Below are 23,832 nucleotides of genomic sequence, written 5' to 3'. Positions count from 1 at the left end.
AATTAAAGGTATAAGATAACAACCAAATTTACTATATCCCTTCATGCTATTCTATCTTTACAAGACAATCTTGCTTCTACCACTTCCATTTTCATACACTTTCTCCTCTCTCTTTTTTCAGCAACCCCATGCAACCACAGCTTTCTTAACTTTCCCCTTTTTCTCCCTTCATTCAGACTTCCTTCATAGATCTGTTTTGTGATGGACAATCAATCCGTATAACCAAACCATCATAATGTGCTTCTTTCATACTGGTCACTTACTATTGTATTCAATCCACGTTCATTTGACATGCATACATTCTTTACCCGCAGTGGCGCAGTGCAGTACTACAGGCTACTTCTGCTGACTGACTACAATTTGGCAGTTCAAATCTCACCAGGCTCAAGGTTGACTCAGCCTTGAGGACCCAAATTGTTGGGGACAATATGCTGTAAACTGCTTAGAGAGTGCTGTAAAGCACTGTAAAGCGGTATATAAGTCTAAGTGCTATTGCTATTACTAACATCTCTTATTTTACCATATACAGTGCTATCTTAATACTTAACTGCTTTGAAACTCATCAAATATGGTACCCAACACATTTGATGTGAAAAATTCATTCCGGTATTCATTGTTTGGTACTCAACACACAAACTAGAACACGTCAGAGTCAGCTGCCTTGTGAGTCGCTATATTATTCCTTATGGGGAAAATCTGTTTGATGCTCATTTCGTTGGTACTAATCGCACCTCCTGGAATCAATTAATAATGGGTGCCAAAGTGCTACTGTATTGTTTTCCAGATAGACCAAACCTAGTACATTCGTTCTCAACATTTACTTCCATGTAGCAAAGTGGACAGAACCATGCTTTATACAGAAACATTTTCACTTCTTACAAAAGTTGGTCTCCATCATGAAATAATTGCATTTCCCATATTTTGTTCACTGTCATTTCTTATAGTAAGATCTGAACTAGGAACACTTAACAATCTAATCATATTTTTTTCATTCATTCTTGCCCTTTTCCTTTGACAAGAAAACTGTAAATCCAGTCATGAGGCATACATACAGACTTGATAGACACATGAAGAGAGTCAGACACTGTATAAATGAAGCAGATCCATATTTTAAATAGTTCTTCAGTCACACCAGTGACCATATATATATCTTTTTCTTTTATATTAACGCTACATTCATTTGAATTCCAGGCTTCCCAATAAGAGTAGCTCTCAAACAAATCTTTAAAATATTCTTTCAACATTCCTTCACTTTGGTTTCATCCTCAACCATTTAATCACTTTTTTTATTCTGATAGAGGCTGCTTGCTTAGCCCTCTTCATCTACCTCCAAATCACTATTCATTTTCACCCAAATCATATTTTCTCTTCTTTTTAATTCTAACCACTCCTTGTTCTGTAAAACATCACCACAGTAATCAAACCTTATATTTCCTCATAAAATATGCACAAAATTTCTGGCTTACTGAATTATCCTTTTGATATTATTCTAATAATATCTTCTTCGTTTTCTGATACCTGCTTATTTCTTTTAGCATGTCTTTGTTATATTTATGCCAACTCAAGGAAAATGTTGCTTGTATGGTTAGAGCAATTGTTTAATAATTTATACACTCATTTGCATCTCCCATCTTTGATATAGGTATATATGCACCAATCTTTTTTTATCCTGAGACCGCAGTCAGGTTCACCGTCTGTTGATTTATTGCTGTTTTCCTGCACTGCAGCTAAAACATCCAATGTATTTATTGGATAATCACTTATTGTAACAGATATTGTGCTCTCATTTATTGAGTTACACTCAATCATGTAATTAGTAATGTCCCTAATATTTTTGAATAGAATATCATATAATAATCCGAGTTAAAATGCAGTATACTAAAAACAGTGTTAATTCACTTCCAGAATCCTTGTACAGTGACTAACAATAAATTAAGATCATTATAATTCAATGCTGGCAATTCTAAATCAATCCTGATACTATTTTCCAAAAATGAGACAATGAATAGTGAAGCCATTAAAAAAAGCATGTTTTTGATGTCTAATATCCTTTAATGAGAATTATCTTTATTCCATAACAGAAAATACAAAGTGCAATATCTAAAGAAAAGATTCAGCATAAATCTTTATTTCTTCAGAATCAGATTCCTAACACCAAGATAATTGTTGGCAATTGTTAGAAATGCTAATAAATCAACAAACAAACTGACTTTAAAGTTTGGGAGATTGCAATCAAGACACATTGGAATATTGAAATAATAGGAAATAATAGAAAGAGTATTCCATTAGTAATATAAAAAATTATTCCACTTTTTATATTAGAGAATAAAACAATGGATAATCTATTTGCCTGATCTGTTTTAAATACATTAAGATCAATTAGTAGTTTTTCTGTGCATTGCATAACAGACATTATTATGCAAACCTGCCCTTTAGAATCTCTAACTAAAAATTTACTCTACTTAGTTACACTTCATTATATCTGAAATACTATGCCTTGTTCATTAAAGTGATGAGTTGGTTTTTGCAGACCTCATATCTCACATGTCAAAGCCATGGAAGAGGCTCCTTTGGGTATTATTAGTTCCACACAGCAGGAAATGATGGCCTGATAAATGTTTACTGCCAAAGCAGGCAAATCACAGAACAGTAGGTCTATTGTATCATGAAGTAAGGATTAAGTAATAATGGGTTTATTTACTCAAAATATTAATGTTCCACATCCTACAAGAAGTCTCTTATCTACACCACCACTTAACCACTCGTTTTCAATTGATAAGAGTTTGAAATTAATTTTAAAAACTTAGTTCATGATGTTGCACAATGGTTCAAAGTAATACGTTGCTACACTTCCCAGTCAATGGCTGAATGCACACCTTGAAGATAATTTTGTATTCTGGTATAAAATATTTTACAAGCCCAGGCATGATTTACAATTAGAATTAGGCCCTAGATCAGGGATCCCCAATCCGTGGGCCATGGACTGACCAGGCTGCACAGCTAGAAGTGAGAAGTGGGCAAGTGACGGAAACAAAATCCCTTCCCTCCAGTCCATGGAAAAATTGTCTTCCACGAAACCAGACCCTAGTACCAAAAAGATTGGGGATCACTGTCCTAGATGATTATGAACCTGTTCAATTTTTATTTATGCAACAACTTTAGTCAAGCAAATTATGGCTTTGAATATTATAAACCCACAAATGTGATTTATATGTATGGAACAATACATAAAAAGAAAATACAGCTAATCATCAAATACCTGGTTACCACTTTCTTTCCAGAATGTATCCCTCACGTTTTGATTTTTATGTTATAAAATGTCAGATACGGTAGGAAATTGAACCTAGTCAGAAGTCATATGAGGCATTCACTGCATCTAATTTTAGAAACCATACCTCTATTAGATTAGTATAGTTTTGGTTTGGTTTTAGTGCATTGTGTAACCCAGCCAATTCAATATACCACAGTTAAATAGTTTGAGATTTGAACTCAGAAACTGGATTATTCTAACTAAAAGCAGTATCATAGTGAGAAAAAAATCAAGTTATTAATTTCTATTACTTCAGCAACAGATTTGCAGATAGTTAATTTGCATTAAGAGTATAGCAACTCATTTAAATTCAGTGAGCTTCAAGTTCTGATGAGCTTTGTTCTGAACAAAACTAATGAAAGCATAATTCTCTTCTGAAATATAGTTTCATCTTTAATGTTAAACTATGAGTTTGTTGTTTTTTCTTTTAAAAAACAAATGAAATGTGTGATGATCTGTAGCATTTGTCAAATTGATGTGTACACATATAACATTATGTTAACAGTGGGGATATCTAACAAAAGATTCATACTTGAATTTTGAGTACAATTATACCTACAGACTAAGTTCTAAGACTAAGCAAAATAACTTTCTGTAAAGTGCCCTTTAATTTACAATAAATGTTTTATTTTCCAATAATAAAAAGCATATTAAAGTATGTTCTCTGAATATGCAAAAAATACTTGAGCAGAAAACTAATTTTATTTCTAACAAATGACATTGTATCTACTGCCACAAAAATTTTCAAATAATCAAGAGCTCCATGGAAATTGATACATTTTAGCAGTTTTTGAGCCTTGAATTTAAACCGGAAACTACAACCTTATGGTAACTGACATTCTAAGCAGAGCGTCATGCTAGCAAATCAAATCTGGAAGAATATGATACACAGAATCATAGGACTTATTTTCTGATTTCAAAGCATTACATTTTCAAATAATAAAAATTAAAATACATATTGCTATTACCTTATTTTCTATCAAATAGCACTAGATGTGAGTGAAGTAGTAAAAAGAGAGAGAAACAAAAGGGATACCATGGAAGATACTGTACTGTAGACCACCTGAATAGTCACAACATATAGATGTAGCTTACCTGCATCAGATAATCAGTCTTTTTTAAAAAAGCATATAAGGATAAAGGAAGTTTCAATAATCCTGACATCTATTGGGAATCTAACTGTCAACAACCATATGACCAACAATTCTTCTCTCCTCTTGCTGACAACTTCATTTTTCAGGTGGAAGAAAGAATAAAGGAATAGGCTATGCTGGACCTAATCCTTGCCAATGTAAGAGAAATTTGTTAAAGCAGTGAAGATGACCAACACCACGAGGGAAAATTGATTGTATTATATTTGAATTTGTGATATCCAGAGGAAAAGCAACTAAAACATAAATACTTGATATCAGAAGAGCAGATGTTGATGAATTGCAAGAAAAGGCAAGTCAGATCCAGCTTAAATCCTTAAGAAGTGCAAAAAAACCCTTCCCAAAAAAGGAAAAATGGGAGAAATTTAAAGAGAGCAGAGTGGATGCACTTCTGTAAAATACTGAAAAGAGAAGGAGACATGTACAGGAAATGATAACTGTATAGAAACTTCAGGGATTCTGTCAAAAATGCTAAAGCTCGGTATCAGCTAAGGCCTGTGGAAGATATTAGAAGAGATATCAAAGATTTCTCTGGATATATTAGAAATAAAAGTTAAACATGAGTAAGGTCCTTTGTGAGGATAAAATAATGAATAGTAATGGTTCCAATGCAGAACTACCTAACTTCTATTTCGTATTGTCTTTTTTTCAGCAAAAAAATGGCTCCTTAGTTGCTCATTGTTATGCCACTGGAAGAAAAGATTTGCACCTTAGAATAAATGAGGAGAGGATAAAAGAGAACTTAAATTGAGGTCTCCAGTGTCAGATGCGTTATATCTCAGAATGCTAAAGAAACTGGTAAGGATGATTGCAGAAATATTTTTTGCTAATTTCTGAGAACTCCTGGGAGAATTGGTAAAGTCCTTAAACAACAGAGTATCGCAAATATAATGCAACAGCGATCTTCAAAAAGGGAAAGAGGATCTGAAAAGCTACATATCAGTCAGTGTGATGTCTTTATTGGACAAAATCATCAAATATTTTACAAAACAACAACTTTATGGAGCTTGGATAGGTATGCCACAATTAATAGAAACCAGCGTAGATGTGTCACAGATTACTGTATATCAGACTAATATAATATGATAGAATTTCTATTTTAGTAAATTAATGGAATGACATAGATTTAGTGTACCTGGCCCTTAGCAAAGACTTCCACGAATTTAATCATAATATTCACCTTATCTTAGCCCTTCCAAGTAAATCAGACAAGAACCATAACTAGAGGAAATAATTCTATTTTATTATAAAGCAAAATGAACATATTCTTATAAGTCTGAAAGTATAAACCCCCCACTGCCTGGGCAATTAGGATTTTTTCCCGATGTTTCTTTCCCTATAAGCTACTGGGGACTCCTGCCTCTCTCTTGTCTGTTTCCAAGGCAGCATCTCTTCCCCTCCTCACACAAGGTCATTCACACTTTCATGACTGTGATTCAAAACCTTTGTTTTGCTGGCATTAATTTTCAAGCCATATGAATAAGCAATTATCATGATGTCACAGAAGATGCCTGTGGCTTCTACATCACTATCTATATATGTTTTGCCTACATAAAAAGATGGGAAATCTGATACCGGTAGCAGTGTTCAAATAGTCAACAACTATGCAAAAAGACTGTCAAACAGAAAAGAGGGTTAAGAGCTTAGGACTATGGCAGGGGAGTCAAACTCATGGCCTGCAGGCTGCAGGTTGGATGTATCACACACTGGCCACGCCTACCCATTTTTACAAAGGAGTAAAAAGTCATAATATATCACATTACAATGTGAGTTTGACACCCTGGACCAGAGGTCTCCAAACTTGGTAACTTTAAGACTTGTGGACTTCAACTCCCAGAATTCCTTCTCCAGCCATGTTAGCTCAGGAATTCTGGGAGTTGAAGTCCACAAGTCTTAAAGCTGTCAAGTTTGGGGACCCCTGCCCTGGACTATGGTATATGTGTGGGTTGACAATCATAAGATTTCAGTTGAATTTCCCTGGTCTGGCAGAGGAATGTTGATAGGCTCTTTGGCCCTCAAAAAGTTATCTTACCCGGTGGAGAATATTTGTAAACATCTGGAGATAACTGGGGCAATGGAAGCAGAGTTGGTCCCCCTTCCATGCTTGTTTTTAATATTGTCTGTATTGCACTATTTTAACTGTGATAGTTGAGCAGCTTCTAAATTTAATAAATAATCTACTTCTGTCCTCCAGCGTGGACTTCTAGTTAGGGGAGTTCTGCTCCATTAGACTCTAATTCAATATTTATGCAGTATAGATATAATTCATTTATAGGAGTTCTGTTTCATGGCACTCTAACTCAATATTTATGTACTCTTGATACAGTTTTGTTTTCATACCGAAGTCATAATCATATTTTAAAATAGACATAATGCTATTTGTTGCAAGATTAAAAACTTGGATGCATACCACCAGCAAAATCGAAGCATACACTGCAATCTTTTTTTCCATCACAAATATTGGCAGCATTCAGACAATGTAGCTTAATAAGACATAAAAAAGCCTTTTTTTCTTCTGTAGATTAGATTCTATAGAATCCCCATGAAAGGTAGACCTCCAGATCTCTCATATAATCCCACTGCATGGAACACAGTTTGAAAAACTCTGATATAGAACACAGGTTTCTGTTTCTAGAAATGCATCAACCACAATGCTTTCTAATTATTTAACTGAAGACCAAAATCTACATTGCTTCTTTTCTTTTTTATAAACACTCTCTTATCTTGTCCCAAAGGTGCTATTTAACTGGACTTTCTGGTTTTTCTTTGAAGATATTTTGCTTCTCATCCAAGAAGCTTCTTCAGATCTGTGACCTGGATGACTGAGAATATCCATAGACTCTCTTATCTTTTTTTCTTTCAAGCCATCATCTTTTCTTCTAACCCCTGTGCTTCTAAAATCTTAGTTTTGTATGTTTTCTTTATAATGAACTGCACACTTAACTCTTTATTCGCATTCTGTTCATACATATAATCTCACCAATAATCACCCTCTCTATAAACTCTAAAAGCATACTATCTCTTAACACCCTCTGTGCACTAAACCATAAACCGTATCTTACAATCTACAGTGGCTGAATCCAGATAAACAAACTAAGCCAGAAGCAAACAAATTATTTTATTCATTTGAAGCATTTAAATAAAACAGGAGTCCCTCTTTCAACCAACTTTGGGCAGTTCCCAATTGAATATTAAAAGACATGTAAAATCATTTCAGAAACTATAAAACTCAACCAATTAAAACATTAAAAACAACAAATTATATTATTTGATATGTCATGTGATCCACCAAGGCTGACAGACATTTGAAGTCAGAAGAGCCACAGCACAAGAGAAGCGAGCACTCTGCAAAGCCAGAGCTTCAAATGTTGCAACAATGGTGCCCACGTATCTGCCTGACATGTGGCAGAACATTCCATGCCCATATAGACCTCACAGCAACCTGCGGACACAACACAGACAGCCCACAACCTGTTGGATGTCAAAGTCCTCTTCAAATATGATGGACGAACATCATCATGCCAAAGGAAATGCAGTCAAGTAATAATGCTCTCCATTTTCTTTTTATAACCAGCATCAAATAGAGCATAAATCTCTTCTTCCAAGAATACATTCTTCATTACCAATTCTCAAACCATAAGAAAAAAGTCACTGTATGAAATAGTAATCTAAGACTCATTTTGGTAACTGAAATGATCTTGACAGAGAAGCTAAGATTTTTCTTTCTGGTCAAAATCAATGTATTAACTAAAACCAGATTTTGATATTTTTACTAAATAAAAATAACTTTTAATCTTATTCTTATTCCCTAAGATAAAAACACTCCTATTAATGAGAAAAGCCAATTGGTGAGTAACACCAATGATAAATTATCCCTTATTAGCCATGGTTTGTTAAGAATGTCTGAGGAGCTCATGTTAAACTTATAGTTTCAGCTTGACATGTCTAGGTAGGAACAAATAGTTCTATTTACTACAGAAAATACTTTATTTTTCAGTCTAAAACTCAGGTTAAATAGGAGAGCTTACATATCTAGCCATAACATGAGAAATGTTCTTTTGCAACTATAGATTAATTCATATGCCTCATCATTCTCTGGTTTATATATATGGTTGAACACTTCATGATAATTTAACCATGGTTCATTAAACAAGTCATAGTAGCTGGTTTGTACAACATATTGAGACAGAGCCCAACAAATCTCATTATAATTTAGCATTATGTGTCAACAGAGCGCAAAAAAACAATGGAATACAAGGTACAGCTTGCCTTTTGATTTCTTTGCTACTCTGAACAGTTTGAATAAGAAGCAGTTTGACTAAACAGCAGCAGCTAAAGAACTGTGTGCTAGAAAACATGTGCCATAAATAGGGGACTTCCAGTTTGAAGGGCTTCAGCGACAGACAGGAATCCGCAATTGTGCGCAGTTTCTGCCTGGGCTTGCCGCTGGAGCGCCCCGAGCCGGCTGGTTTCGGGGCTAAGCCACCCCGTAGAGGTGAAGAGGGGAGAGACCACCAGCATCTCTCCTCCTCAGCTGGCCATTACTCCCTTACCCAAAGGCGGTAGGAGTGGTGGTCAGAAATGGCCACCTCAAAGAAGAACTCAACCGGAAAAGAAAGTGCAGGAGGAAGATAAGAAGTGAAAGTTTTGGCTGACTGGGCTAAGTTGAAAAAGCAACAACTAAGGTACCCTGGAATTTAAATTTTAGAAGAAATAACATCGCTCCCAAAGAAGAGTCGGAAGCAGCAAAAGAAAGTGAAAGAGAAAGGTTTGGCTTTCTTTTTTCTTCTCTCTCCTTCCTTATATTGACAATTAAGAATAAGAAATTGGAAAAATCCTCTTTGGCATCAATAGGCAATTAAGCTGAAAATATAACTAAATGGCAAAGGGACAATAAAGATTTCTGGACATTAAAAAAATTTTCTTCTATAAGCAGGAAGGGAGAGAAAAAGAATAAGGGCAGGATCTGGAAGAGAGAGGAGACTGCCTGGACTTTAAAAGAATCTAAAGTTAAATTTCAATAAGACTTCTAAAAGATACATTTTAACTAAAACTTTGCAACTAAATAGTAACCCCAGGAAGAGAAAGTGGAGAAAAAAAAGAAAGAGCAAAAAGAAACAGCTTGTGTGTATTTAGATTACTTGGTAACTTTTGGATTTTGGGTTAATATATTTGAATGGCTAAAATCAATCGGGTGGTTGTTTAAAAATTTCTACAATGGCATCACTTTTGGATGAATTGAAAATGGAACTTAAAAAGTACAAAGAAGATGCACAAGAAGGGAAGGCTTCTTTTGGCTTCGTTTTTCAATTCTTAGAAATGGAGATTTGGAACTATGAGAAACAACAAGAAAAGACTACAAAACAAGAAGACTGGGACAAAGAAGAAGCCATCTTTAATGAACAAGCAATTTTATGTGGGGAAGAAAAAGGAAAGGGGGGAAAGAGAATGGAGAATTTAAGACTAAAAAAACAACCAAAGAAAAGAAAAATAATTCAAAAAATAAGTATAATACTGGAAAGCAACAGAAAAGGGGAATACAGAAGAGGGAAATACAGGTAGAGAGACAAAGGGGTAAAAAGGGGAGAGAAAAGAAGAGAGGGGAGGAGGAAAGGAAAAGAAGTTACAAAGGTCCAGAGCAAGATATAAAGAAACAGGACTTATTTAGAGATAATGGGTGAAAATCTAACTGAAAGGGGGATTCTGTAAAGGTACATGAGATTGTGTCGTTATATTTGTAATAGAAATAACTTTAGAAAATTGGAAACAACATATGATTAGAATGGAGGACAGAATGGTTAGTGCAATTTAGTGAAATGTTTGTGAATAAAGTAAAGTAAATGAAATAAATGAGAAAATTGAATTAGGACGGAATGGGAACATTTTAATTAGTCAATGTTTTATAAGTGAAGCGGGGGAGAAATTGACTATGGAAAGTTTATAATTGTTCCCATAGAAGTATGATATTTAATTGAAAAGTAACATGAAAAATGTTAAGACTTTAATGAATATTAACATTAATGATAGAACTGAATTGGAATGGAATGTTGTTTTAATTATATACATTTATAATTTTTTCTTTTTTTTTTTTCAAGAATACTGTGTGTAGTTTAAGAATGTACCAAGCAGAATCCGAATGGAAGTTATGTATTATATTGAGTGTTATAACTTTAGGGGAAAGATATAAAGGCGTCATACTCCAATCAGTAACTACAGGAGAAATTTTGTTTAATGAGAAAAGATAATAGACAATTGAAACAGGACAGACAAAAAATATAAATATAATGATTTGAACTGAGATGAAATAAATAAAATAAAATTGAGGAAATTAAAAGAGGGGAGAAGCCATGTAGAAAATGAAAAATAGTAATAAGATATGGAATAGAATATAAAAATGAGCATGAACCTGAATTTATATCTGTACGAAGAAATGTAACCTGGGATTATGCTGCTTTCAAAAATGATGTTTTAATTGTATTTCTTTTCTTTTTGTGAAAACTCAAATAAAATTTACAAAAAAATAAAAACATTTGCCATAAATAGCAGGTGTCTAAAAGGATTCTCAGGCCAGCAAAAACCAATCACATCACACAGCTGTTAACCAGCATTCGAATTGCCTCAACATGGAAACTGCTGACAGTAAAAAAGAAATACAAACATGAGAAATGAAAATACCCCAAGGTTTCATTGAAAGGAACAATAAGGAATCCTAATCCTAACCTCCATGAATAATTTACGCTGTCACAATTTGTAAAGAACTGTTTCAGTGGTGCATATGGATATCCATAGTCTTGGATGGAGAAATTCCTTTGGACACAAGTTAGATCAGAAAATCTTATCTACTATGGAAGCAATGGTGAAGACGGCGCAACAAGAGCAGAGCCGATGATCATGGTGAAAAAAGGATCCAGTGAATGAATGAATCAGTTTTCCTGAACTTCTCCCTAGAATGCTCCCTACTGATGCTCCCGGTGACAAGACTGTACCGGTAAAAGAGTGATCTCCAGCAAGTATCACAACTCGGGGAGTCACGAAAATCAGCTTTGCCCAAACCAGGGGTCTGCAACCTTAAACACTCAACAAGCCACTTGGACCCATTTCTCACAGAAAACACTGGGAGCCACAAAACCTGGGTGGGCAAGGCCAACTCACTTCCACGCAGTCACATGACACACACCCCAGCCACGCCTACGCAGGTTTTGTGGCTCCCAGTATTTTTTTTCTCTGGGAAAAGTGATCTCTCTCTCTCTCTCACATCTTTCTCCCACCCTCTCTCTCATCTCTCTTTCTCCCTCTCTCATCTCTCTTTCTCTCTTTCTCCCTCTCTCTCTCTCTCTCTCTCTCTCTCCCTCTCCCTCTTTTGCGTGTGTTTGTGTTCCCTCTTGAACCATTTCCTTTAAAAACAAGCAAGGGTTGTTTTTTTTTTTTTTTCTGATGTTCTTTCTTCTTCTTTGGATGCTTTTTACCGTATGATTTCAATCAAGAGTCATTTCAGGTTCCCAGATAAATGAAGCTGTCGTCCCCCTGCTATGGCTCCCTGTCAAATGATCCAACCACTGGCTGACCCCACCCTTCACCCTCCCCTCCCACTCACTCCTCATCTGCTCTGAGAAGAGAAAGGTGATGATGGTAGATGGAGACTTGCTCCATATTCCAGAGCATGAGCGAAGTGCCCTTCTACTTGCCTCTTTTTCCGGCCCTTCTTGGTGCTGTGTGCACCTTGCACTAAGTTTAAGTGTGCTGCACGAGATGCTGCAAGAGCAACAAGCAGCCATAGAGGCGGTGAGAGGAATATGGGGAGATGCACGGCTTTCCCTCTGCCCTGAGACACTAGCTGGGATGACTGCAGCTGACAATGCTGCTCTTGTCACCTTCATGGCTGCTCGCTCTTGCAGCACCTCGCACAGCACACTTCACAATTGGGGAGGCACTGTCTCCTCCTCCTCCTGGAGCCCATTACGACATGAAGCATCGGCTACAGCCAGCCCAGCCAGTGTCTCGGGGCAAAGAAAAGTTGTGCATCTCCGGCCTTCTGGGTTGCCAGGCTTCGGCGACAGCAGGGATTCGCGTCTCTCCGCAATCCCTGCTGTGCTCGCCGTCTTGGTGCCTCCGATCCAGACGGATCTGGAGGATAAGGCTGCCCTGTAGAGGCAGCCGAAGATAGGGAGGATCTGGGAAGGGGTTTGGGGGTGTCGCAGACCCTCCTCACCCAGCTTAACCTCTTTTTCTCAAGGCGGTGGAGCAGCAGTCAGTGATGGCCACCATAAAGAAGCCGGCAGCTGGAAAAGATTGTGCTGGAGGAAGAAGGAGAAGGAAGATTCAGAAGTGAAAGTGCTGGCTGTGCCGGGAAAGTAGCAACTTCTAAAACCTGGAGTGGAATTGTTTATTGCCTGAAAGATACATTGTATCCCTAAGAAGAGAAAAGCGGCGGAGAAAGCTGCCAAGGGAAAACTTTTTTTCTATTCACTCTCCCACCCTGCAGAAACATTAAATGCAGAACTGGAAAATACTGGGCACCGAAGGTATTTTAACTTGAAAATTGTGAGAGAAAGGACTTTGGACTTTGGACTTAACATCCTCAGAAATTGGAAAGCCCGCATTGGAGGTATGGATTTCTGTTGTAAGTTGGGGGGAGAGGAAAAAAAACTTTTTGGAGCAGAGCTTGAAAAAGGAGGAGACTACCTAGAACTTTAAAGAAAGATACATTTTAATGGGAACCTTTTAATCAGTAACCCCAGAAAGAGAAATTGAAGAAGGTAAAAAAAAAAAGTATTGAAAGAAATAGTTTATCTGGATCTTTTAGTGACTTTGGAATTTTTTTTGGAATTACTCTTGATCAAAAATACTTGGGTGGTTGTTTTTGAAGAAGTCTTTCTCTTCATGATGGCATTGCTTTTGGATGAACTAAAAACTCAATACCAAAAATATAAGAAAGAAGAGCAAGATGGAAAAGATACTTTGGGCACCCTTTTTCAATTTTTAGAAATGGCGGTATGTACTCATGAAAAATTGACTACGCAGCAGGACGATTGGAACAAAGAAGAAGAAGAAGCCATTTTGGATGAGCAATGGGTTTTCTTTGGGGAGGAGGAGGAAGAGGAAAAGAAAAAGGGGATTTTAAGGGCAGAGAAAACAATCCAAAAAGAGAAAAATGAGATGAAAGGTGGATATAAGGTTAGAAAACAACAGAAAGGGGGTAAGCAGAAGAAGAAAAGGGAGGAGGAGAGACAATGGGGTAAAAAAGGCAAGGAGAAAAATAAACAAGAGAGAAAGGAGGGGATAAAAACCTTAATGGTGGGAAGCAAGATTTAAAGAAACAAAATCTATTTAGAGACAATGGGTAAATTTAATTGAAAAAGGGATCCTGGAAGGTACATAAAAGTGTGTTTTTATATGCGTATTTAGAGTAAAATGTGTGTTAGCATATATGATTACCTCTTTTATGGTATTTATGGTGGGTTATAGGCTTTCATTTTGTAATTGTAGTGTACTTGCTTTTTTTATAAACACTATTATTGTGTAATTTTAGAATGTACTAACCAGAATCTCAATATAAATTAAGTGTTATATTAAGTATTATTAAGTTAGGGAAAAGAGTCAAAGGCGCTACTCCATTTAGTGTACAGGAGAAGTATATCTAAAGAAAAAAGATGAATGGATAACTGGGAAAAAACAGACAAAGAATGATAAGTATTATGAATTGTATTGAGATAAGATAAACAAAATAAAACTAAGAAAGATAAAAGAGGGAAGAAGCTATACAAAAAATTGAAAATGGTAATAAGATATGGAATGACATATAAAGTAAATATGATTTTTGAATTTGTGTCTGTGCGAAGAATTTTAACCCGGGATTAAGCAGCTTTCAGAAATGATGTTTTTTTATGTTCTATGTTATGTTTGTTTGTGTATTGTTCTTTAAAAGGCAAAAACTTTGACTAGTAAGAAATATAATCTGGACAATAGAATGAAAAGGAGAAATCGGGAGAAGATATGATGAGCAGATAATGTAAATATACATATTACATCTGGCACGTTTTACTGATTCTTCCAGAAAGATTCTTTATGTTAATATGCCTTGATTGTTTGTATGTTTTGCAAAGTCAATAAAATTTGTTTTTTTTTTAAAGTTAGAGGAAAATATAAATGTGATGATTGAATAGCAGATAAACTAGAAAAGAAATGTTATTGAATAAGAGTAAAGAGAAACAATGTGAAATTTGTTAAAGGGAATTTATGTGTCTATATGGAAATGGGATAAATTAGGAAAATGTGATATAAAATAATGTGTTTCTGCCTTGTAAAGACTTACAATGGAAAGAGGTTTTATGTTTTTAATGTTTAATGATGTTTTGTTTTGTTTGTTTGTTGTTAAAATCAATAAAATTTGTTTAAAAAAAAAAGTTGTGCATCTCCCCCAGTGGCTGAATGCGCACAGCACCAATAAGGGCCAGAAAAAGAGGCAAGGAGAGGAGCGCTTTGATCCTGCTCCGGAATACGGAGTGTCTCTCCATCCATCACCGTTGCCCTTCTCTTCTCAGGGCAGGCGGGGATGGAGTGGGAAGGGAGGGCAAGGGGCGGGGCCAGCCAGTGATGGGATCATCTGACAGGGAGCCGTAGGAGAGTGCGGCTCTAGAACTGCACATTGCTGACCCCCGGCCTAAACCATGGTTCAAAGCCTTTAAAAACACCAAGTTCGCCCTTTTAATCACTTTTGTTAGAAATGGCTTGCAAATTGCCTTTTGCATACTAAGAATCTTCAGAAGGACAGAGTTTATTACACTGGGTAATTTTTCCTTCAATCCTCAGAGAAAAAAATTTCATGTAAGTTTAAGAATTTACAGAAGAAATATTTCATTTGGAAATAAGCAGCAAAAGGGTGATCGGAATGTTGAATTTAGAAAGTTTTAAATGGACTAAGGCAAGGGTATCAAACTCGATTTCATTGAGGGCCGCATCAGGGTTGTGTTGGACCTTGGGGGGCTGGGGTGGGCATGGCCAGAGTGGGCATGACCAACTTGATGTCATTCGTGTCAGAGCACCTGTGGAGGCCCGAGCATTCTGCCAGTGAAAACAACACGCTGCGCCAGCCTCCTGCAGCCCTTTGCCAGTAAAAACAGAGCAGTTTTCACTGGCAGAAGTCTACAGGAGGTCATCACAGCTGAAAATAGAGCCTGGGAGAATCCGTATGGCCCTCCTCCATTTTTGCTGGCAGAGGCACTGTGAGCCGGTTCTTCTCTGTTTCCAGGCTGGCCCCAAGGGTCAGATCTAAGCACCCCGCGAGCCTGCAGGCTTGCAGGCCTTGAGTTTGATAACCCTGAACTAAGGGGTCAGATTGACTGGAATAAGTTTCTGAAATAATTATAAGAATACTTCCTGTGATTTTTTTTAAAGAAATCCATTAAAATATATGGAAATTTTTAATTTAAGTGTAAGAAATCTTTCCCTGGGAAAATGTTGTGAATTAGAGGAAAAACATGACAAGAGGAAATCTTAAAAGTTGGTTACTAAAGGTGACCATAAAGAATTAAAGATTAGAATTACAGAAGACCCACTAATTTGGAATGGAGGAAAGTATTTTAACTCTGAAAGAATATTTAGCAATAATTTACTCAGAATATTCTGTTAAGATTGTCTGTTACTATAAAAATGAGATTTAAAAAGGAGATAGAAGATGATATAACTGAATCAGGCTGTTCTGGATATGATTCAAAGTTGACAGGATGCAAAAATGATAAATGAAGGAGTTCCTGAGAAAAGAGAATGAAAAAAAATAATCTTTTGGGGCACTAAAAAAAAATGAAAATCAAGGCTTTTAAAAGTAATAAGTGTTATAAAGTTGGCTTATTTGATCACAGTTAAAAATGTGTGTTTTTTTGTAGCAGCATTTAATGGATTTTTCTCGTCTAGAGCTGAAAGAGGCTTTAAATATTTGCTTATAGATAAAATATTGGAAGAGATTTTTTGTTGCTGTATTTTTAGAGGAATTGAGAAGCTATGGTATTAAAAGCAAAGTAATAAACTTGTGAAGAGGTTTCTGAGAGGATAATAAACAAAAACTTAATTATTTGAAGAGATTAATCACCAATTTTTCAATTATGTTGTTTCTGGTAGTCTTAATGGATTTTAAAAAAGTAAATAAGACTTTAAAGATTTGCTTATAGATATGAGATTAAAAAATGGGAAGAAGAATTTTTTGTTGTATCTTGAAAGAAAATGGTAAATTATTGTAAAGTGGATATGAAACTGATTTACTTGTTTAAGTTCTAAAAACTCTTAATGAACCCTTACTGATTAATAGAGAAAAGATAAAATATGGCATGAAGAAATTTGGTTGAAAAGTTAAAGATAAAAAGTTACTGAAATTGTATTTGTCTTGATGAAGAACAACTCCTTCCTCTTTGCTTTTTAAATATATATTTTCTTCCTTTCTCTTTTTTTATCTCTATACTTTTTTCTTATTTTTCTTTGTCTCTTAAATTTCAATAAAAAATATAAAACAAATTCTTAGAAATGAATGTTCACTGCTACTCATCTGAGCAGCAAAATTACATTTGAAACCAGCTGCATCTGTTATGGAACTCCTACATCCTTTAGTTTCTTCTATAGGTTTCCCAGTGCTTAGAATGATGTATTGTCAGGAAATTGTGCAGCCAGTTTTTTGATATATATTAAAAAAGATAGTCAGGTAACATCAGGTAAAACACACACTGCCCCAGCTACTAAATTTAAATATCTTAACATACATTTCTAAATCTATACACCTGTGTGTTTTTTATAGTACTGAAACTGTCAGCCTTCCTATGTAGAGTAGATGGGAAACAAGTTGAGTTAATTCTACTTTATTGTAAGGTTACATTAACAGAATCTTGCAAGTCGGAAAGTTCAAAATCCTCCTCAGTTTCTTTTTACAGCCTGATAATTTCGGAAGGATGTCCCAAAGGGCTGAAGAAGCTTCTTGGATGAGAAGCGAAACATTTTCAAAGAAATGTCTTCAGTTGCCTCTTGAAAAAGCACCTTTCGGACAACCAGGACCTGGATGATTGAGAATCTCCATAGACATTTAGGAAGGATGCTTTCTGAGTTTCTTTCCCTGCATGTGTGATGCAGGTGCAGTCTTTGCCCCGCCCTCTCTTATCTGAACATTCCCTAAATAGCATCTTTTACCTCAGACTCCCAAGGTCATTCCTACATAACATTATAAAAGCATAGGAAATTAATTCCAAAGGCCCTTTCCTGTATTATTAACTTTGAACAAGAAGTTGGACTTTCATCCAACAAATATTGAAATATTTTCTTGCTTTGTACTTTTGATTGCCTAATAAAATTTTGAAATTATTCTGCCTTACCCATCACTTTAAAACCTGTACATCCACCCACACACTGGCCTTCAATTTGATCAGTTAATTGGAACTTAACTTCCATTGAATACAGTGGTGGTGACTTCTTAACAGGATGTCTTAGACTGCATTGCATTGCACTAATTCTATTCTGGCTAAGAGTTTGACCTTCAGTTCAAAAATGAGATGTCTCTAAATTACAGTAAAAAGTTGCAATGCACCAATTATCAAATTTGTGAATATAAACTTACATCTAAGGATGTACAAGCAATAACCGGAATTCTAAAAACCTTGACTTTATTTTCTCAGTTCCTTAGATTTGGCACTTTCAGACATAGTCTGGTCTCCCACTTTCAATGTAAGCCTGCTACGAGCATATTTCAATATAGTAACACCAAGTGATGCTTAGAAAGTTTTATCCCAAAGTTTTAATGCAAATTAGCACATTTGGTCAATTACACTTGTGGTTTCATCTGTACCTACTTCAAGCAAATGCTACAACAGGATTATTAGCTTATGTAGAACATATACTATGGTGTTACTGATACTACCTCTTGCCAGATTAAAAGAAAAGGGGGAAAGATCTCTGGAAAGATTTTTCCCCCACTAATCCTTTTACCTAAAATGCCGTACACTGCTATCTGGTTTGAGAACTGACTCAATTTCTAGATAGCAAATTTTATCAGTGACATAGAACAAATCTACAGAGGGTGTATTTTGATTTACAGATGAGTTCTGCATTTATATTTCCTTCCTTCCTTTCAAAAATAGATACACAGGCGTGTGTTTTCCATACAAATTACTCCAAGTAATATATGCTAAATTCTGCAGAGCCCATTTGGCCAAAGACTAATAACCCCCCTTGGGAGCTGACACCAACTTTCAGCAATAGCCCATTGCTGCAGATTAGCACTGGAACATATGCTGCAGAGGCATCCATGTTGCCTTTCTCGCATTAAGATCGTATTTTCACTATCTCACACAAATCCTTTGTCTTTTTTATCCCGTTTTTATAGTGAATAAATAAATAAATATTCTGGCAACTCAAATAAAAAATGCAATTGATTTTTATAACCATGATCAAATTTTGCATCACAACCACAAGCTCGCTCTGTCGAATCCAACATAGTTTTGTATTATTCATGGGTTAGCTTCCCTACTAGCAAGTGTGCAATGTTTTGTGTTGAGCTACTTACTTTCTTTTTAAATGAAATAATCTTCCTTCCTTCATCTGAGTTTTTTTTTAAATCTATATTTAGTTTTGGAGTCCGCATAGGCTAATTGACAAAAGAATAATACATTCAATGGAATATTAGTTTAAATAGCCTAAAGCAGAAAACCATATCCACATGGGCATCATTAATGTTACCTCAAAGAAGATCTAATCCCATCAAAATGGTAGGCTGCAGTTCAAATATTAACTAGCCGTTATGTTGCAATAATTATTCTATCTTTGCATAGGTTATTGCATGCATTGTCTTTGCATTTCTGTAGAATACTTAAGTTATTCAAGGAACTCCTTTTGTTTAAAAAAAGACAAACCATATAATATTTTTCCACTAAAAAAATACACACCCTCATCCATACAAGTTCAAAAGATTTTCAACATCAAGTCTTTCTTCTAACTTTCAGCAATTATGCCTTTTTTCAGGAAAACTGGGATGGGCAGTTTTTTCTATGTAATTTCAGCAGTATCATATTGTGCATTGTATAGCATTCAGTGGCTGAAGACACAATCTAAAGATGAGAAAGTGGTTCAATACTTACTGAAAGCAGCCACCGCCAGAGCCAGTGTAACAACAATGGAGGCCCACGAAACCCACAATGCTTTCTTTCTGTAGTTTTGAGCTTCATGAGGTTTTAATCTTGTGCTGCTTTCTAGCAAACCTGATGAGAAGAAACAAACGTATGGCTATTACTTTAGCCTGTTCCTTGCCATAAATTATAACTGGATTTGTACAGAATGTACCAAATATGCCCTATGTGTATTTGCATCTTACAGTAGAGGCCAATCAATCATTTTATTACAAATAAGGTATGTTGATTCAGTCCTGAACCTAGAATTCTATAAGAATGAAGGAGCCTAATTACTGCCTGGAGCATACTGTAATCATACAGGAGGGTTGTGCATATATGAAGGTTTCAGACTATCCTTATGGCTCTGCATTTACACTGCAATTCTTAATTGCATATCAAAGCACAAAGGACCGCTTCCTTGGGATGCTGGTCAGTCAAAAGCACAAACCTGTTTGTGTGTGTGTGTGTGTGAGTGAGGGAGAGAGAGGGGGCGGGGTGAAGAAAGAGAGCTGACATATCTACAGTAGATATAGGCGATAATAGAATTTATTTCCGTTTTATTATTTTATTTTTTCAATTCTAAATTTATTATATCAGCAATTTTAACTTGTCTATTTAACAACATCTGAAAAATTATTCTTGCCCCCCCCCTTTTCCTTAAATACCATTTTAATTTTTGGATAAAAAGCAAATTCCTACTTTAGTACAATTATCTTACATGGAAGCACATATAGTCTTATCAAATCAGGTCTAACTATCAAAGGATCAAACAAAGCCCGCTGAATTATTCTACGATAAAAAGTACTACAGGGCTCTGTAGCAAAGGCCTTAAGCAATGCTATTCACAAAATAATAAAAATAAGTAATATCCTAATGTTTGTAATAGGTAGGAGACATACAACCTTTCTCTCCATACCATGCTATATTTTCTAATTTAATATGCTTACTATTGCTACCTATTTAAAACCAATGCATTCTAATTGAAACTAAAACAAATTAAATTAAATTAAGCCAGATAAAATAGATACCACTCAGTTCCTCCAGCTGAAAATGATTTAGTAGTTATTTAATTACAACTCTTAAAAGAACCTATAGAATTCTTTAAAGACCTATGGAATATACAGATATATGACAAGACAGCTTTGCAATTATATACAAACATAATATTCCTACTAACTCTGCAGAAAAATGTTTTCATATCTGCACCATACTTCTGAGCCAAGTGCACAAAATTCCTCTAGAATAACTGTTCAAAAATAAATTAAATTACAAAAAGCAAAACAAAAATTGATAAAATACACATTACTTAAAGGCCACAATTCTTGGATAAAATTATTCTCTTTTTAAATAATTATAAATGCTTTTATATCATAAAATTCTACTATACATTGTCATATAATGGGTTTTATTTCCATCTTTGTTTAAAAATAAATTTTATAATTTATTTCTGCTCATAACTTAATGAAATTGGCACTATTTTATGTTGTATAAAATATCACATTTTATATTTTGATTATTTCTTGCTCTGTTAATGGCATAAATTTCTCTGCTCTCTAACAAATGGGATAGAGAAAATTTTTATAAATAATATTCTGAGAGGCTGACTTTAAACTTTCTACCTCTAAAACCTCCATGTATTGGGACCCAATGAAAAGCACCTGAAAACTACAGTTATTGCAATTAACAAACATTAAAGGTTAAAAATATTTCTAGCATTTCCCTGGGAATAATCAACCAGTTTAGATTGAAAGAAATAAGGCAAATATAGAAATAAGTTTAGGGGATTCTTTGTCTCCAACACACATCTATGTCCCAAACACACAATTATTTTTCTTTTTTATCATTTTAGTTCCTCTCTCTCATATCTGAGCAAAATCTCTGCAGGAGCACATACTGCAAAAGGTAACAGTGGGAGCAGTATCCCTGGTTAAATAAAGACCATGTTATTCCTGGCCCCAGACTCTTAAAATTGTACCTTACATATAGTTGACACATTCCCCTGAGTTGCAAAGTAACAAGCAAGCTACGCCCGATTTTCACTCCTTTTAATTTAAAAACTGACACCCCCGTCTCATTCACCACCACCCCAAGTTCCACCACAGTGGAACGACTTCCAGAACATTATCTGGGGAACGGATCTAAAAGAAGCCACTGAAAAGAAGAATTAGAAACAATAACTGAAAGGAAAAAAACAAAGAGTAAGTTCAAAGGAATGTCTGGATTCAAAGGGAACTTCCTTTGCCATTGTGGAAGACCAGAGACTGGGAAAGGGGGCTGGGGAAAAAAAAGGGGGGGATATTGCAAAGCTAAAGAATAGGCACGTGCAGGGCAGGTGCCACCACCGGCAGGAAACAATAGGCCAAGTGTCCCTTCCCTGTAAGGAAGGGTGGAGATGGATACACAGCATCCTTTCTTTGCAATGAAGGAGGCCTGCTTGCAAGTCAGTGAATGGGTTTGGATTTGCATTTGAAACGCTTGCTGCCTTCAAGCACGCCCATTTAAAAAAAAAAAAAGTGGGTGACATGGGATGTTTTTATTTTTCTATCCCGGTAGATGCTTTAGTGCATATTTTCAAATAGGGGAGGGGGGAGAGAATCAGGAGCAGATGCAGGAACCAACTCCACCCTTCATTTGCCAGCTGCCTATATGGGAAAATGTTTTGGGGTTGTTGTTTTTTTTTTCTATTTAGGAAGGAGAAGTCAACGGCGGTCCCTCAGATCGGTGTCAGAGGTGAATAAGGCACTGAGTCTTAGGGACTCGTAAAGCGGTGTTATCTCTTGTCGCATAAACTTGCGTTAACGCCAGCGCCTCAGGAAAGGCGGCCAGGACAGGAGTGCGCCAAGGGAGGCTGGTGAGGAGAGGAAAAGGGAGAGTTTGGGCCTGAGGGTTTTTTTTTTTTTTAGAAAAAAAGAAAAAAGAAAGAAAGGCCATGGGGTTTTGGAAGTAAAAGACGGGTGCGGACCCGAGCCAGTCCCAGCAACGAGAGGAGGTCTCCAGGTCCCGGGCCTGGAGAGCCGCAGGAGGAAGAAGGCAACGCTCGGGGTGGGTCGGGGGTGACCCAGGTGACCGAGCAAAATGTAGCTCTGCACAAAGGAGAGCGCGCGCCTACCGTCGGCGGGAAGGAGTTGAGGAGGGCTCCGCTGAAGCGGCTTTGAAGCGAAGCTGAGGCCGGGCAAGGTGCCGACGACAGAAACTCAACTGGGAGAGGAGTGGGGGGGCGTGGGGGAGGCCTCTTCTGTGGAGAAGCGTCGATCAATCCATCAAGCGGGGCTCCCCCAGAAGTTGGAGGGGAGGGGGTTGGCGAACGGGCCGCGCGCGAGGGCTTTGGGAAAAAAAGCGGCAACGTCAAAAGAGGGCTCGAATGCCAGGAGCAAAAGCGAGCGGAGAAAGGCCGGGTAAGGTAGGTAGGTGAAGTGGGAAGGAAGGAAGGTGGGTGGGGCAACGGGCGCCGCAGGACTGGACCTGGGACGAGGCGGAGGTGACGGGCGGGCGCGGGGGGGGGGGCAGCGTCCCCGGGACCGAAGGGCTCACCTCTGTCTTCCACCTCTTCGCTGAACTGGACGTCCTCCCCGACGCGCAGGTGCTCGCCTTGTTGCGACTCGAAGGCAGGATAAGCCGGCGCCGGAGCGGTCCCGGCAGGCTGCAAAATGGTGGGTTCTGGGGTGCTGCCCAGCTCGTCCCCGACTGGAAATGCCTCCATGGCTGGCTGAGCGAGAAGATGGGGAAAGCGGAGCAGCGAAAGAAGGCGGCGGCTCCAGGAGGAAGAGGAGAAACGGCGGGGAGGGCGGGGAGGGGAGAAAGACTTGAAACCGCACAGACGGACGGACGGACGGACGGATGGAGGGAGAAGCGGCGAACTGCTCCTCGCTTCTCTTTTCCACACACACACATATACACACCCCGGGGCCGCCGCTCTGCCTCGCCAATCAACCTCAGGTGCGACCCGACAGCAATCCGCCTGGCCGCTGAGCTCCTCCTCCCCCCCCCCCCACCCTTCGCGAGGCGGCAGCGGCGGCGGCGCGCGCCAACTCTCCACCCGACGGAGGGGCGCGGGAGATTTGGGAGGCGGGAAAGACGGTCCTCAACTCCAGAAAGGGGGCTCGCTCGGTGCGGAGCTCCTGCCAGGCGCAGGCCGCTGCCTCACGCCTCTCAACCTGAAGCGGTTGGCTCCAAGCCCCCTTAAAAGCCGGACGTTTAAAGGGAACTGCTGGGACCCGGCCACGTGCCGCAGCCC

General features: G+C 37.4%; 1 protein-coding gene across 2 annotated transcripts in view; it reads right to left on the bottom strand.

The window, feature by feature from the left end:
• The window catches only part of TMEM163 (transmembrane protein 163), an 84,259-nt gene extending 60,686 nt beyond the window's left edge, over positions 1-23,573 (bottom strand). For both annotated transcript variants that reach the window (XM_087920329.1, XM_026714630.2), the window contains exons 1-2: positions 23,130-23,573; positions 19,569-19,688 (exon numbers count right to left, since the gene is read on the bottom strand). In XM_087920329.1, coding sequence (XP_087776455.1) covers positions 19,569-19,688; positions 23,130-23,298 — 289 coding nt within the window. In that variant the 5' untranslated portion in view covers positions 23,299-23,573. The remainder of the gene's footprint in view (positions 1-19,568; positions 19,689-23,129) is intronic.
• Between the last annotated feature and the right edge of the window lie 259 nt (positions 23,574-23,832).

The sequence above is a fragment of the Pseudonaja textilis genome, chromosome 1, assembly GCF_049901715.1.
Source record: "Pseudonaja textilis isolate UNSWEBS1 chromosome 1, rPseTex1.2, whole genome shotgun sequence".
Taxonomy (NCBI): Eukaryota; Metazoa; Chordata; class Lepidosauria; order Squamata; family Elapidae; genus Pseudonaja; species Pseudonaja textilis.
Note: the sequence above shows the minus strand (reverse complement) of the source record. Positions and strands in the feature narration are given on the sequence as shown.